The following is an 18075-nucleotide window of genomic DNA, read 5'->3' on the forward strand; positions in this document are numbered from 1 at the left end:
CATAGACGTAATAGGACTTTCACATAACGAATAACTGAGTAAGCATGCATGTTTGGGGTTTATAGTACGATTAGTGTTAATTTTGCGGCTTTATCAACCACTTAAAGCCATACTGTGTAAGTTGCCCAACTAGTGGTCATTAGCCCTATAGCAAACCGCGGTCGCGTCCGCGTCTTTCGTCCGTTTTTCGTACCTTCAGACCCCCGCGTCTGCCTCCACCTCGCTGAGATCTATCTTTTAAGGGGTCCCTTGTTCCTGTGCGTTCAGTAATTCCAGAGATACGGACTCCTTCACCCTGCCTGGTAGGCGAAATTACCTAGAGAAGGGATGGTACAAACGGGCGACAACAAATATGGCTGCCATAGCGACCCCACTTCAAGATGCGCTGTGATTGGCCGGCAGTTGTATAACCCTCGCTGTGATTGGCCGGTAGTATGATGACGCAATTTTCGCGCGAGATCCGGTCCACGGCAAGGATCTCAGTTTACATATAGAGAAGGCTTTACAGGCTGAAATTCACGGCGCGGATCTTCTAAAACTTTTGTGATTTAATAGTTAGGAGAATTTTAAGATTTGTTTTATAAAAAAAGTTACATAGTACAACTTTAAATCCCAGCATCGGTTTCATGAGAAAAGCTTCCACTGAAAATAGCAGATCGACAAGCTCACAACGTGACGCAATGCGTCGCATTGTGAGCTTGTCGATCTACTATTTTCAGCTGAAGCTTTCCCCATAAAAAAACAGATAATTTGAGGTTACTTTTGTAACCCTGGGTTTTATAGCAATCAATACTAGTATTGAGCCCTGAGGGACTCTGGTTACCTATGGGGTTCAAGTGGTTAAGCTACCACCTCTCCCTAAAGGGCGAGGTCGCGACAATTCTTGGCCATCTGGCCAATATACAGTGATGTATATCGGACCAGTTACCCATATATGGAGATGCATGTACTGTATATGGTAGGGGTGTAACGATATAGTAACTGTATCGAAATATCGTTTTTAACTTAAAAAATCGAAGTAAATGGAAATGAAAACAGCTAAAATCGAATCGTATCGTTTTATTTTGTATCGTATCGAATCGGCAGTACAAAGAATCGATTGTATCGATACTACCTACTTGGGCATTGTATTTAGCATTTTTAAGAAGAAAGAATTTAAAGGAGGGGTTTAATTACTTTTCCTTTCCATATAGCTACACTGGTCTATCGATAAATGTGTGTAATCTCTGGGTTCATGTCAAGGTGCAGGTTTATCAATATACAATGTCCATGTATTTGGCTTTTTACTTATTTATATCCATAATAATACATGTTTCCCTTAAAAACCTGCACTATCCACACCTTTCACACAGATTTAATGTCTTTGCTAAATAGTTACTATATCGATTTTAAATCATTGAATCGAATCGTATCGTAACGCCATTAATGAACCAATATCGTCCATGTATCGTATCGTCAACCATGTATCGTGATATGTATCGAATCGCTATTAAAATGTATCGTTACACCCCTAGTATATGGTGATATGCTGTGAGAGCCCAAACATGTGAAAGTCCTATGATGTCTATGACATCTGACAAATACCCTCTTATGCCCATACATGGAGATCTCTGTCTGTAGAACCAGCCACACAGATATGGGCTGTCTTGGCCATCTGTCTTGGCCATATATGGATTCTGTTAATGTGGTATGTGGCCGATTTGGCCTCCATGTATGGGAATTTCCATATGAAGTCCTATTAGATATGGGCTTAATATTGATGACATCAGGGAATTCCATATGTGGGCATAAAAAGGTCCATGTGGTTCATTTGTATAACTAATAGGGCATAGGGCTATATCAAACATTTTGCTAAAGTTACTTTCCTTATATTATGTATTTAATTAGGAAGTCCTTGACAAGTTCATATCATAGGCATGCTGCATGCTGCTTTCAAATTCATTTTACTAGTCTACACAGAGTAAGATAATATGGGTTTATATTAATTTAGTCAGGAACATTCACGTCAAGTCATTTAACCATTTATTGCAAAATAGAATACACAATAAGCAGATTTAACCATTTATTGCATAAATGGAATACAGTTAATCTTGGCGAAGGGCTCCGCGATAGGAGATGCTCCCTGTAATTTTGTGCAAGCTTTTCTGAGCATGCTAAGCAAAATCAGGGAACGTAATCAATACCCCCCATAGGGATACAATAGCAGAATAAAGGCAAACATTGACGTGTAACTTAGTCAAAATTACAGTATTTGAGCTTAACCACATTGACATGTAACTTAATCAGACAATCACAAGTATTGAGCTTAGCCAGACTGATCGTGCAAAGGTAGAGGCTGGGGTGGAGGAGGCAGCAAGCAGCAAATGATTCCGAGGCTTCGGAAACCAAGCATTGGTAGAGAAGCAAACCATATTTAAAGGAGCCTTCCCTACTGATTGAGCTTTGATTGGAGTATGATGTGACATACGTCATGTGACATAATGACAGCAGATATGTTAATGAGGTATGAGAACAGAGCTGACTGACATCTGACTACAGCTGAGCAGCGACTTGACTCACATGTCCTGCATAAACTAACGCTAAAGCTTCATTTGTGGGCTCGCCTGAAATTATTATTTCAGGCCAGCATCATTATTTATTTATCTATCAAGTTCTCCCCGACAGTACAAAGGCAGGGCCCTTAGCCAATGAGGTACCCAAAGGGTAGATATCTGTGCCCATACATGGTGGAGTTAAAATAATAACTAAAATATAATTCAAAGATACTGGTTTCCTGTGGGACCACAGGGTTTAGGAGGCAGTATTGGTGATCTGTTTAAAGGAGGACTTCACCACTTTTCAACCTGTCTTCATATAATGGGTCCTCACTGTTCATAAAATCCACCAGTGACATTGTTTGACTTTTTAAAACAATATTTTTGGGGAAAGAATTGCAACTTTTCAGGAATAGAAAGCCTGCAGTTTCGATTAGCTTGGATTCCCCATTGATTGATTGGATTTGACCCATAGGAGAGCCTACAGCTCTTCTATCAGACCCAGACTGAGTAGAAAAAGATTGTGCTATTTTATCATGAACATTAGTGACTGAGGACCTATTATATGAAGACAGGTTGAAAAGTGGTGAAGTCCTCCTTTAAGCAGCATTTTTATTTAGGTTTAGTCATAGTATTTTGAATTAAAACATCCTTTATTAGTAGTCCTGACTAAATCTACAGTTGATTTAGTCCAGTGTTTCTCAAATGGGGTTACGTGTACCCCTAAGGGTATGCAGAGGCACTACAGGGGGTACTTGAGAGATGGAAATTGATAGAAATGGAAACATTGATTTTACTGATAAAACTTGACAAATGTACAGTACGTGAACATGCTGCTGTAAAGCTCTAAAGACCCACTCCACACCTCCTTTAATTATCAGAAAAAAAAATCTGATCAATAAAACTATATGCTACGAATCGTCCACACCCTGAAAATGTTCCTAAATGAACTTATGGGATCCTAAACTTTACCCCTCATTTAGAATGCCAGGATCTATTAATATTCCACTACAGTATGTCACACCTAATATGCCCCATCCCTGTTATCAACCCCCAATTGCAATATTAGACTAATTATGTCTTATCAGGGCTCAACATTTTGAATAGGCCTATAGCCTACTTTTTAATGTCTGCTATATGTTTATTATCATTAGAGTTTCTAAGTTATTATGAATTGCAATGTAAATATTGTAACCTAGTTTTGATATAATTTTTTGATGTACGCAGGGATAGAAAACATTTAATTGTGTTCTGTCCAAATCTGATCCTAATCCTGATCTTTTCCTGGTATGTTTCCCAATCAGAGGCTGACTTTGTGCATGCATAAACATGTGAGATGGGAGGGGACTAAGCTCCTTGAAGACGACGTGATTGGCCTGTCCCTGGCTGGGCCTGGATGACATCACAAACGGAACTGTGTGTACAGTCTATGTGTCAAACCTGCTGTCATAGGGGCGGGCCAATGAATTGCAATTGGATGCTTTATACTATAGCAATGCTAAGTGACAAATACCACTAAGATTTTCATAGAAAAGCTCCAAAAACATATTAAATACTCAAAAAACATGATTTGGCCAGAGTGGGTCTTTAAACCAAGTTAAGTAAGAATTCTGACTAGCAAATGTTACTGAATAGAAAACAACATTGACATGAAAAGTGATTTTTTTGAGATGTCAGTATATTTCGATCAAAATGTTATTAGGTTTTTGTCGCATTCCTAAGAATAAAATTTGATTACAATAAATGTACCCCGATTTATTGGAAATGCAACAAATACAAAAAAATATTACTGAACTCAAGTCTGTTGTGAGTAATCAATAGAAAAAAATCATTTTGGGGGTGAACTACTCCTTTAAAGGGGATACTTGGATTCAGAAATCAGGAAAAGGGGGTGCTGAAGCCCAAAACGTTAACCACTGATTTAGTGGACTAAAATGTATTTTGGTGGGCCTTAATGGGTGTTGTAATGGCTGATTTAGTGATTTTGCACTTGGTTGCATGCTGAAAATAGCTATATAGAAGCTCATAACGTGCCGCACTGTGACGCATTGTGAGCTTCTAGATCTGCTATTTTCAACTGTGCTTTACACTAAAGCACAGTTGGATGTCATTTATTGTTTTGTTTTGCCACTCAAAATGCATTATTGCCACCATCTTTCAAAAAAGGTTGGGGTCCCATTGACTTAACAGAAAGAAAAACTGCTTTATGTAGAATGTGAGGGGTCAAACTTTTTTTTTTTTTTTTTCATGATTCTGAATCCATTGCAAGCATTTGTTTTGCACGAAAAGCATTCCTTGGGCTAAAAACGGCTCCCACAAAACTGTGGAAAGTGATGACTCATCACTAAACCATAGTTTTGTGGGGGCCGTTTTAGCACAAGGAATTTTTTCGTGCAATACAAATGCTTGCATTGGATTCAGAATCATGAAAAAAACCCTAGTTTGACTCCTCACATGCTACTTAAAGCAGATTTTTTATTTTCTATAAAGTCATTGGGACCCCAAATTTACTTTTTTTAAATGGTGACCATATTGCATTTTTTGAGTGGCTAACATGCTCTTTGGAAATGGCATATGCTATTTGGTAAACGGCACATGCCAAAAGCCACTTTTCAGAACGGTATATGCCATTTTGGAATCGTCACATGCCAAATGCCACTTTTTGATGCCACTTTTCAGAACGGCATATACCGCTTTGGAAACGGCTTATGCCATTTCGGAACGGCACATGCCAGGCACAAGCAAAATGCCACTTTTCGGAATGGCATATGCCATTTTGGGAACAGCATATGCCATTTTGGAACGGCACATGTCTGACACATGTTAAATGCCACTTTTCCAGCTCGGCCTCTCTCTCATTTTGTGCACGGATTACGGAACATGGAGGATGGAAAATGGTATTTACTCTCAGGAATCCAGAGTTGACTGTCATGTTGTTTTTATGCTCCTAGATATCCTGATTGTGCCCCCACACATTAAAGAAGAACAGAAGGAGCTACTTGAAAGACCAGAGGAGCCTGATGAGTCAATGTTGACATTACTAGCAGCGAAAAGTGAAGTCGATGTTGAACACATCTCTTCACACTGTGCTGAAGTTGAAGTTAAACTTGAATCTGACACTGAATTCACTGATGACAGTGATCATTGCGAGGAGACCTGTGGAGGTTAGTCAGTGTTAAACACATGACCTACTTGTGTGGGGAAAATTGTCCTTAAAGGTGATATACACCATGCATTTAAAAAGTATTTATGTCATATTGTTTATGTCCCAAAAAACGTTTTTCAAAAGGTTTGAGGCTAAATTACCACTCCTGAATAGAGAGCCTCTCTCATTTTTGAATGGCTCTCAGAGCATTTTCAGCTGCAGTATAAAATTGGCCTGAGGGGGGGGTGGCGCAGTTCTGCCTGTTGTGTGTGCAGATATGCACCCCAACCAAACACTACACGAAAAATCTTAAAAATAAAAACAATAATAATAATGATAAAAAAACGATTATAGTTATAGTTTTCTTTTTAACATATTGCAATCATTATAAACAGAATATTATTATCCAGCCATCTAGGCTACATCTAGAGAGCAGCTCCATGGGTTTAAGGGTTAATCTCAAATCTCAGGGTTCACGCAAAGTTCACCCAAACTGAAAGTGAAAGTGCCAGTGCACATTGCAGCATGTCAGGCGCATCGTTGTCCACAACAAGACTGGACTATAGCCTACTACAGATTAGAATAGTTGTTTAACAGTTTAACAAGGTAGCGCGATTAAAGCAAGCAGAGGACATCCCGGTTCTGGACAGATGATTAGAAGTATTTAAAAGACGGTGGATTGTTTTGAGCTAGCCTGATAGCCTAGGCTAGGCTGCCTAGCCGACCCTGCAAATGGATTATTTTGTACTTTGTTTAACGAGAGATACAGCAGATACCAGCTTGGTTAGTAAATATGTCCAATTCCTTTAATATCATTACCATAGCAGCTACAATGGATGTGGCAATTGTGAAATGCTGTGTTGCTGCAACGTGCACACACGTGGGTTTGTGTGAGTATACGTTGTCATGGTAATTTTGCTGCTCAGCTGCAGTGAAAAGCCGTCTTTATTATTAAATAATAGCTTAAGGACTAGTGGACTAGTCAACTACCAGTGGCATCAACTAGTCGATCTGTAAAAAATACTAGATGTGAAAGCCCTAGTGTATGTTAATCTGACATTAGTTTACTTCTTGGAAATTGGGCATTTGTGACAGGAGGTTATTGTGGGCTCGCCTGTAAGGCGAGCACACTTTAGATATTGTCATTATTGTGGGCTCGCCTGTAACAGGCGAACACACTTTAGATATTGTCATTATTTATTTGTTTATTTAGTAAGTTCTCCTCAATACTTTGGCACCTTTCTACTACTACATACTTAGTGAGAAAATGAAAATAAAAACATCAATGTGTTCAGCCTACAGTGGCGACGTGTGCTATTATTTTATACAGCAATCGGCCAAATGGTGGCGCTGTAGGAAGCCTTCGAAAGTGCGAACTTTGAACAGGTATAGCTCATGCTGTGTTTTAGGTACAGCCATGAAACCTGTATACACGTATGCGTCTCCTCATGCCGAACAACTTTTACCCTCTAACTTTTGACCTCTGACCTTTAGGTCTCCCACAATTTGGAATTATATGAAAAACAGTAAAAATCTATCTCCTCCTGGGATGTTCGCGTCAAGTGCACAAAACTTTTTTCACATGAACTTTGGACCAATACGGTCAGATTGATCAACCAGATTTTTTTTAAAGTGAAATATAATTTTTTAATAATTCAATCAATATTGCGGTTTTTTGCAAATTATTCTTCGGCCTCTAAATCATACATGCAAAGTTACACGTTCATGGCATTTGGCAAAGATGTGGAGGGTTAGTCAAAGTATCACTGAAACCAATTTTATTCCAATCGGCCAAAGGGGGGCGCTATACGAAGCGTTTGAAAATTCAAACTTCAAACGGGCATAAGTCATGGCTCGTTTCGTTTGAAGACATGCAACTTGTTACACGCGTGCTTTGACTCAAGCGGAAGACATCTGTGTCGTTGTTAAGTAAGCTCCGCCCTTCGATTTTCCGCCATTTTGAGCAGTTTGTAAAACGCGTAAACCCGCTTTTATTCTGGAATTCACGCTCCACGTGCACAAAACTTTTTTTACGTGAACTTTGGACCGATATCTAAAGATCTGTCAGATCGGATTTCTTTAAAATTGAAACATGCTTTTTTAAATAAATTCAATGAATATTGCAGTTTTATGCAAATTATTCTTCTGCCTCTAAATCATACATGCGAAGTAACATGTTCATGGCATTTGGCAAAGATGTAGAGTGTTAGTCCAAATATCACTAAAACCAATCTTACCCCAATTGGCCAAAGGGGGGCGCTATATCATTTTGAGCAGTTTGTGAAACGCTTAAACCCGTTAGGATTTTTTTTTGCAATTTGCATGAAACATTCTACACAATCTAAGGACCTTTATCTAATATGCCTATGAAGTGCACACACACACACACAAAAAAATGAATATAGCTGCAAGCAGCGATAAAGTGGCCAAAGCCAAAAACACCTCAAATCATGAACACAGCCTGCAATGTGCGTGAAATCTTGCAAGCACATTCCCAATAGGTCAAGGAACAGATACCACCCTTCTTACATTGGCCTGTTATAGCGCCACCAGCGGGTCAACTTTTGCACAACACATTTTTGGAACAAAATGGACCAATCTTTGACGTCAGTAACGTCAAAGAGAGCACTGCCTGCGATCTTGACATTTTGTACTTTTATAGCCATTGTTTTCTGGCTTGAAGCGAGCCCACAATTGTTTCGAAGGAACAATATTTTTCTAGTTTATATACTAGTGCAAGTATCAAAAACTTCGGTTCCTTTCTACTCCTACATACTTAGTGAGAAAATGAAAATAAAAACAATGTGTTCAGTTTACAGTGGCGAAGTGTGCTATTATTTTCTATAGCAATCGGCCAAATGGTGGCGCTGTAGGAAGCCTTCGAAAGTGCGATCTTTGAACAGGTATAGCTCATGCTGTGTTATACATACAGCCATGAAACCTGTATACACTTATGCGTCTCCTCATGCCGAACAACTTTTACCCTCTAACTTTTGACCTCTGACCTTTAGGTCTCCCACAATTCGGAATGATATGAAAAACAGTAAAAATCTATCTCCTCCTGGGATTTTTGCATAACGCGCACGAAACTTTTTTCACATGAACTTTGGACCAATACGGTCAGACTGTCCGGTCGGATTTCTTTTAAAGTGAAATATATTTTTTTAATAATTCAATCAATATTGCGGTTTTATGCAAATTATTATTCAGCCTCTAAATCATACATGCAAAGTTACACGTTCACGGCATTTGGCAAAGATGTAGAGGGTTAGTCAAAGTATCACTGAAACCAATTTTATTCCAATCGGCCAAATGGTGGCGCTGTAGGAAGCCTTTGAAAGTGCAAACTTTGAACAGTTATAGATCATGCTCTGTTTTAAGTACAGCCATTAAACCTGTATACACGTATGCGTCTCCTCATGCCGAACAAATGTTACGCTCTGACTTTAACCTCTGACCTTTAGATCCCCCAGAATTTTGAATTATATGAAAAACAGTAAAAATCTATCTCCTCCAGGGATTTTTGCATAACGCGCACAAAACTTTTTTCACATGAACTTTGGACCAATACGGTCAAACTGTCTGGTCGGATTTCTTTTAAAGTGAAATGTATTTTTTTAATAATTCAATAGATATTGCGGTTTTATGCAAATTATTCTTCTGTCTCTAAATCATACATGCAAAGTTACACGTTCATGGCATTTGGCAAAGATGTAGATGGTTAGTCAAAGTATCACTGAAACCAATTTTATTCCAATCGGCCAAAGGGGGGCGCTATAAGAAGCGTTTGAAAATTCAAACTTTAAACGGGCATAAGTCATGCCTCGTTTCGTTTGAAGACATGCAACTTGCTTACACGCGTGCTTTGACTCAAGCGGAAGACATCTGTGTCTTTGTTAAGTAAGTTCCGCCCTTAGATTTTCCGCCATTTTGAGCAGTTTGTAAAACGCTTAAACCCGCTTTTATTCTGGATTTTACGCGTCACGTCCACACAACTTTTTTTACATGAACTTTGGACCGATATCTAAAGATCTGTCAGATCGGATTTCTTTAAAGCTATACTGTGTAAGTTGCTCAACTAGTGGTCAGTAGCGCTATTGCTTTTTTCGTCCGTTTTTCGGCCGGAGTCGTCGCGGACCACCGCCGCGAACCACCGCGACCGATAGTAATCCGTGGAGGGGTAGAACGCATGGTAGAACGTAATTTTCTGGCCAGGATTTGTGGATTAAGAGGTTAAAATCCTTCACCATGGTAAACACTGTAGCCAAGCGGAGGCGCTTCCTGGAGACCAGAGCAGATAAGCTGTGATTGGCCGGTAGTGTACCATGTGTGCATGATCGGCGATGTGATTGGGCAACGTATACACAACGTATACAGATGATGCAGATTACGTCATTTTGGCGCGAAATCCCGCCCCTGTCACTGCTAAGAAGAAAACATATAAAGAGAAGGCTTCAGAAGCTGAAAATAACGGAGTGGGTGTTCTAAAACTTTAGCGATTTAACAGTTAGGACAATTTTAAGATTTGTTTTATAAAAAAAGTTACATGGTACAACTTTAAAATTGAAACATGCTTTTTTAAATAATTCAATGAATATTGCAGTTTTATGCAAATTATTCTTCTGCCTCTAAATCATACCTGCAAAGTAACATGTTCATGGCATTTGGCAAAGATGTAGTGTTAGTCCAAATATCACTAAAACCAATCTTGCTCCAATTGGCCAAAGGGGGGCGCTATATCATTTTGAGCAGTTTGTGAAACGCTTAGACCCGTTAGGATTTTTTTAGCAATTTGCATGAAACATTCTACACCCAATCTAAGGACCTTTATGTAATATGCCTATGAAGTGCACACACACAAACAAATAAAAAATAATAAATATAGCTGCAAGCAGCGATAAAGTGGCCAAAGCCAAAAACACCTCAAATCATGAACACAGCCTGCAATGTGCGTGAAATCTTGCAAGCACATTCCCAATAGGTCAAGGAGCAGATACCACCCTTCTTACTTTGGCCTGTTATAGCGCCACCAGCGGGTCAACTTTTGCACAACACATTTTTGGAACAAAATGGACCAATCTTTGACGTCAGTAACGTCAAAGAGAGCACTGCCTGCGATCTTGACATTTTGTACATTTATAGCCATTGTTTTCTGGCTTGAAGCAAGCCCACAATTGTTTCGAAGGAACAATATTTTCTAGTTTAATATGGGATTTTATTTATTTTTCATTAATATATATATATATAAAGCCGAACTAGTTCGGGATAGGCACTGTATGAGTTAATAACATAGGTCAATATTGAACATGGGTGGTTCTCCAGAGAGAGAGAGAGAGAGAGAGAGAGAGAGAGAGAGAGAGAGAGAGAGATCAACAGGGAAGCTGTATGGCTCCTAAATCAGGGACTTCTTTGATGATGGAATCTTTTCAATCTCTATCTGTACGCACCATTTTAACCCCCCCTCCCCTCCCCTCCCTTCCCTCTCTGTCTCTCTCTCTCTCAGGAGTGACGTCCCAGCCTTCTCAGACCAAGGTCTTCTCCTGTTCTGAGAGTCCATACACCCTCACATCTCAGGTCTTCCTCCATAAACACAACGACCTCTACTGCCAAATGCAGAGGAATGGACACATCAACCCAGCAGCCTGTGAGAAAACCACCAGCTCAACAACCAGCCAGAAACGAGGAGACACTGGTCATCATCATCGATATAAGCAACCTGAAGAACTCATGGCTTACATAGACTTCCTGAATCATCAACCAAAAGAACAGAATCAATGTGAACACTGTGACAAGAAATTCCATTGGCCATCTGACCTGAAGATACACCAATGTTTCCACACAGGAGAAAAACCTTTCCAGTGTAAACATTGTAATGAGAGTTTCTCTTCGTCAACAAACCTGAAGACACACCAGCGTGTCCACACTGGGGAAAAACCTTTCAATTGTAAACATTGTAACAAGAGTTTCAGAGAGTCACGTTCCCTGAAGAGACACCAGTATGTCCATACTGGAGAAAAACCTTTCCAGTGTAAACATTGTGACAAGAGTTTCATTAAACCATCTGACCTGAAGACACACCAGCGTGTCCACACTGGGGAAAAACCTTTCAATTGTAAACATTGTAACAAGAGTTTCAGAGAGTCACGTTCCCTGAAGAGACACCAGTATGTCCATACTGGAGAAAAACCTTTCCAGTGTAAACATTGTGACAAGAGTTTCATTAAACCATCTGACCTGAAGACACACCAGCGTGTCCACACTGGGGAAAAACCTTTCAATTGTAAACATTGTAACAAGAGTTTCAGAGAGTCACGTTCCCTGAAGAGACACCAGTATGTCCATACTGGAGAAAAACCTTTTCAATGTAAACATTGTGACAAGAGTTTCACTCAGTCAGGTTCCCTGAAGACACACCAGTATGTCCACACTGGAGAAAAACCTTTCCAGTGTAAAGATTGTGACAAGAGTTTCAGTAAATCATCTGACCTGAAGAGACACCAGCATGTTCACACAGGAGAAAAACCTTTTCAATGTAAACATTGTGACAAGAGTTTCATTAAACCATCTGACCTGAAGACACACCAGCGTGTCCACACTGGAGAAAAACCTTTTCAATGTAAACATTGTGACAAGAGTTTCAGTGAATCATCTGACCTGAAGGCACACCAGCATACCCACACTGGAGAAAAACCATTCAAGTGTAAACATTGTGAAAAGAGTTTCACTCAGTCAACTCACATGAAGAGACACCAGCGTGTCCACACTGGAGAAAAACCTTTTCAATGTAAACATTGTAACAAGAGTTTCAGTCAGTCAACTCACATGAAGACACACCAGCGTATCCACACTGGAGAAAAACCTTTCAAGTGTAAACATTGTAACAAGAGTTTCAGTCAGTCACGTTTCCTGAAGACACACCAGCGTGTCCACACTAGTGCTTCATCAGTGTGGAGTAAGTAGTAGGATATAAAGGAAATACTATTTATCTAAATAAAATAATGTAAATACATTTTAAGAAAAAAATCCAGGACAGTATTTTGAAATTAATCCTAACAGAGTCCAAATTACCTGATTCTTCATCAGGCCAAAATGGTGGCAACAAAATGGGCTCTTTTGCCGTTGCATGTGTGCAAATACTATTGTTATTCTTGACACCATCGGGTCTTCAGTTATTAAAGCCCTTATTCAATTGCTTCATTTCAGACCAGTCTGTGGAGTCCAGACTGCAGGTGAAGATGAACTCTCCAGACTCAGCCAGGGACATTTCTATTAAACAGGAGAAACCTGAAGACCACCAGCACCTCAGTAAGTTTCATGTGCTTATTCTTTCTCATTTTTAGTTCTGTTGTAGGGCTCAAGGGCTGTCACAATATCGTATCTATACGATAATCATGACAATATCTAGATCCATCCATCATTTCAATATCTCTGAAAATTAATCTTTTAGGGCACTCGGGTGGCACAATGGTATAGTACCTGCAGCCCAGGAGGTAGTGGATTCGAATCCACCGTGGTGCATCCGGCTTTCCCTGAACATGGGCCAATTGTGTTCGTATGGATGCTCGGTTCATATGAACATCAATTGGCCCATGTTCGGAAGCCGGGTGAGGAGAGTGATATCACTGCACACATTCCTACGGGCTGGGGTGGCACCTGTCAGCAGGGAGCCCAACTTGATTTGGCCGCTGTGGCCACCCCGAAGGTCGTCGGCTCAGGCGCCCAAGCTAGATCATTAGAGCAAGCCCTGGGCTACATCTGTGCAAAATTTTGCGCACAAATTTGCACAAAATTAGCATTTGCTCCCCTTAAATCCCCACACTAGTTCCACTTTGAAGCTCTGGCCTGCCCACGGGTAAAAACTGATCTGGAAAAGCCCTGTTGACTATCATGTTCTTTTTCTGCTCCTAGACATCCTGCACATGGTTGTGTGTAAAGAGGAGGTTTCTCCTGAACAGGAGAGGAGCCCCAGTCTGCTCCAGGATGAACCAGAGCCCCAACAGATTAAAGAGGAACAGGAGGAACCAGAGCCTCCACACATTAAAGAGGAACAGGAGGAACCAGAGCCTCCACACATTAAAGAGGAACAGGAGGAACCAGAGCCCCAACAGATTAAAGAGGAACAGGAGGAACCAGAGCCTCCACACATTAAAGAGGAACAGGAGGAACCAGAGCCCCAACAGATTAAAGAGGAACAGGAGGAGTTACTTCACAGACCAAAGAAGCCTGTTGATGAAGACATCTCTTCACATTGTTCTGAAGTTGAAGTTGAGCTTGAATCTGACACTGAAGTCACTGAAGACAGTGATGATTGGGGGAAGACAAGTGGAGATGTCCACACTGGTGAAAAACCTTTCCAGTGTAAACTCTGTATCAAGAGTTACAGCTGTTCATATGAACTGAAGAGACATCTGCGTGTCCACACTGGAGAAAAACCATTCAAGTGTAATCATTGTAACAAGAGTTTCATTGTATCTGGTCACCTGAAGAGTCACCAGCGTGTCCACACTGGAGAAAAATCATTCCACTGTGATCATTGCGACAAGAGTTTCATTTCATCATATGAACTGAAGAGACATAAGCGTTTCCACACTGGAGAAAAACCTTTCCACTGTAAACATTGTGACAAGAGTTTCAGTGTGTCTGGTGACCTGAAGAGACACCAGCGTGTCCACACTGGAGAAAAACCTTTCCACTGTAAAAAATGTGACAAGAGTTTCAGTGAGTCTGGTTCCCTGAAGAAACACCAGCGTGTCCACACTGGAGAAAAACCTTTTAAATGTAAACATTGTAACAAGAGTTTCAGTCGGTCAGGTTCCCTGAAGAAACACCAGCGTGTCCACACTGGAGAAAAACCTTTTAAATGTAAACATTGTAACAAGAGTTTCAGTGAGTCTGGTTCCCTGAAGAAACACCAGCGTGTCCACACTGGAGAAAAACCTTTTAAATGTAAACATTGTAACAAGAGTTTCACTTGGTCAGGTTCCCTGAAGAAACACCAGCGTGTCCACACTAGTCATTAATTGCCTGTGTATTAGTAACATCACGTGAATAGCCACTATTTAATGGATGTGTATGTCTGATGTTCCAGTTCTTTGCCCTGACGAAGACCGCAAGGTCGAAACATGTAGGTTTTTAGACAATAAACTTTGTTTTATTTTAAACTCCTCGAGTGCTCGGATCTCCTCTCTTTTTTCTACAAAGTGTCCACACTAGTATTGAAGTACTCGAGTCAATGACTTGTCTTGAGTCAGGTCTCGAGTCCGAATTGTCATTGACTCTGTCTTGCCCTTGACTATTCAGTCTTGACTCGGACTTGGACAAAGGGACTCGGGACTCTTCCCCAACCGTGGCCACTAGGGACAAGAGTCAATACAGTGTAATGAAATAATTGTATTATACCCATATTATGAGGAGCCCTGTGATTTTATCACGTTATGAGTTTGTTTTACATTATGAGCCATTATTACATTATGAGTTGCTACAAGGCTAAGGTTCACACCCGCATCCTGAGGGCCCCAGAGCTGAAGAAGATCCAAGTCCTGGGCACTGGGGTGTCTGGCACACTGCATAAGGTGGGGAAAGCTTTTATTTCTGAGAACTATCAAGTGCTATTCTTTTTATTTACATTTTATTCAGATCAAACGGTATCAGTAATAAGTACTGTATAAGTAAGATTTTAATCTAGCGTTATTATCTACACATACGGTCTGAGGATATTAGAATAACCGTTTATAAGATCATAATCGAACACTGAAACTTTAAACTGGACGAGTTTCATCCTACCGATAATAGCACAGCATGACCAACCAACCTACAGTCAGCCAGCCAGTCTTTTATACTGGCTGGCTGGTCAGACCACAATTACTAACTTCTCCCAGTGAGCAGCACACATGCATATGCACAGCGTTGCTTGTCCCCATGGATTTACATTTACAATCGGATGGAAGCGTGGACGAAAGCACATACCATGAGATCGAACAAGATGGAGTCTAATATATTATTAATCTCTCAAGACAGACTCTGAGGAAGTCAGAGTAACAAAAAGAGTGGGCGTTCCCTTTTATTTGACGATGGTTAGCCAGATTGATATAATATTGATAGAATAATTTTATTAGTTTTCTAAGTGCAGTTTGTAGGGCTGTAGGCTCTAAACAAACGTCCTCCAAGCCCACTGATACACCCAGACTTAGGTTGAACACATTGTCCACTGGTTGAACTTTAGTCTGCATATATTTTACTTATCTACAAAGTGCATTGGTACAAACAGTTTCAGCTTCTGTTGCTGGCATTGTTCTGTGACTTTGGTAAAAAAAAAAAAAAAATCCACCTCATCATCAGGCCTATATGCCCTTGCTGTCAATCAGCCAGGCCTGGGAGAGGCGTGCCCTTGGCGCCCCAAAATCATAATGAACCAATATCAAACTAATACAACTAATAATGCCAACTATACTAAATAATCACACCTATGATAATGAAAATAACTATAATCTAACAAACAAAGGCAGTGCAATGGCTTCTACAAGTATTTTGCAAAAAAAGGTACAGGAAATTACAGTTCAATACAAGATCTGCTAAGAGGATTTTAAATCCATGAAAGACTATGGCTTGTTTCCATTGGGGTCCTTTGCACTCAATTCATTGTAACGGCGTGGCTCAACATAGAGCTTTAACATTTTTCACAACATCATTGTAATTTTAACCAAACATTACCTGACATCACCTTTGATTAACATTTAACGTTATTATACATTATTACCAGAAGGCAGTGAAAGAATGTTTGCTTTTCACACGGAATACAAACAGAACCACATGGACCCTTACAGGTCCATTTGAGTCCATGTGAGGATTTGGCTTGATTTATTGAATATTTTATTTATTCAAAAATTAAGAACAGTACAAGTATAGTCAAAAAGAAGGGGGGAAAGTACATTCGCCAAGGCAAGGTAATCCCATATAAACTAGGGATGTTCAAAATGATACATCTCTGCTTACCTTGTACAATACGCTTATACTACCTTATCTGTCCTACTGTTTGGAGGTGTGGGGAAATACATACAGTAGTAACCTTCATCCATTATCCATAATACAAAAGAGAGCAATAAGAATAGTACACAAGGTAGGGTTTTATGAGCATACACATAATCTATTTTTGAGGTCATTGAAGCTTGCTGACTTCAAAACTGCTCAACTAATGTTTAAGGCAAGTAATAAATTACTTCCCGCAAACATTCTGGAAATACATTTTAAACAAGCAAGTGCTCAGACCACTCGAAAGAGTATGTGCATTTCAGTTTGTGGAGTAAATATTTGGAACAGTAATATTATCTTAGAATTAAAAAATATATATACTCAAATCCAATGTCCTGGCTAAATACAGTAAAACATTGTCTTTTTTTTATTTTTGTCTATTTGAGTTTTTTTTTTATTTATTTTTTTAAATATTTTATATTATAGTGACAACATTTACTCTATAGCAGTATAAAAGTCAAATCACATATGCTTATTAAATAGGTGTTTGGCAATAGCTTCATAGGTATTTTAGACCCCTCAAATGGTAAAAAGAAATGCTTTAATCTGCTACTGCTGATATATTGGGGTTTTCATTTAAGTTTTATTTCATTTTCATTCTCTTTAGAAGGTAAACTTGTATACCGTAACATATTACTGTATCTTAAACCATGAATATGTAGGATAGGCATTCTTGATTTGCTATTGTTGATGTATATGGGTTTGACGCACATGTCCCTTACTTGCATGTACTCCTTTATGGTGAACCTGTACACCCCTTTAACATATAACTGTATCCTAAACATGCAGGACAGGCACTCTTTCATTTGTTAGTGTCTCCACCAGCCGAAGGCATGGGGGAGAGTATGTTTTCCCCTTCGTCCGTCCGTGCGTCCGTGCGTCCTCGCAGTTTGTGTGCACCTAATCTCAGTCGCCGTTGGCCCGGTCGCTGCCAAAGTGAGCGCACATTCCCTGGATGCCAATCTAGAACCTCTGTCCTACATTTTTCAAATGGGCCTGTTCTAGCGCCACCTAGTGGCCGATGTTCGCAAAACAGATTTCTTTGGACTACTCTTACAGATTTTGTCCAAAAATCCTACAAATCGGTAGGCAGTATCTCGACAGTCATGTGATCGAGACAGATCTGTCCGATTTTGCATATTACATCCTGATTGGCTAAGATTGGCTTCCAAAGTTTGTAGGATTGAGCCGTTTTGAACAAAATGCCTCAAATCACAAACGCAAAGTGCAATTATCATGAAATCGCGCACACACGTTCCCACTAGGCCGAGGAAGAAATGCCACTTACATTTTTAAAAATCAGCCTCATGGTGGCGCTATAACAGGCCGATTTGTGGTTTTACCTATAACTCCACCGATCACTTTCAA

At 39.9% G+C, this 18075-nt stretch overlaps 1 protein-coding gene across 1 annotated transcript in view; it reads left to right on the forward strand.

The window, feature by feature from the left end:
- LOC308299988 (uncharacterized protein) overlaps positions 1 to 18075 on the forward strand; it is a gene marked incomplete at its 3' end in the record, with an annotated part of 67053 nt that overhangs the window by 37475 nt on the left and 11503 nt on the right. Inside the window, exon 5 of the mRNA XM_080743754.1 lies at positions 11183 to 11371. Coding sequence (XP_080599880.1) covers positions 11183 to 11371 — 189 coding nt within the window. The remainder of the gene's footprint in view (positions 1 to 11182; positions 11372 to 18075) is intronic.

This window comes from Nannobrachium achirus (assembly GCF_963921795.1).
Source record: "Nannobrachium achirus genome assembly, chromosome: 15".
NCBI classification, from domain to species: Eukaryota; Metazoa; Chordata; class Actinopteri; order Myctophiformes; family Myctophidae; genus Nannobrachium; species Nannobrachium achirus.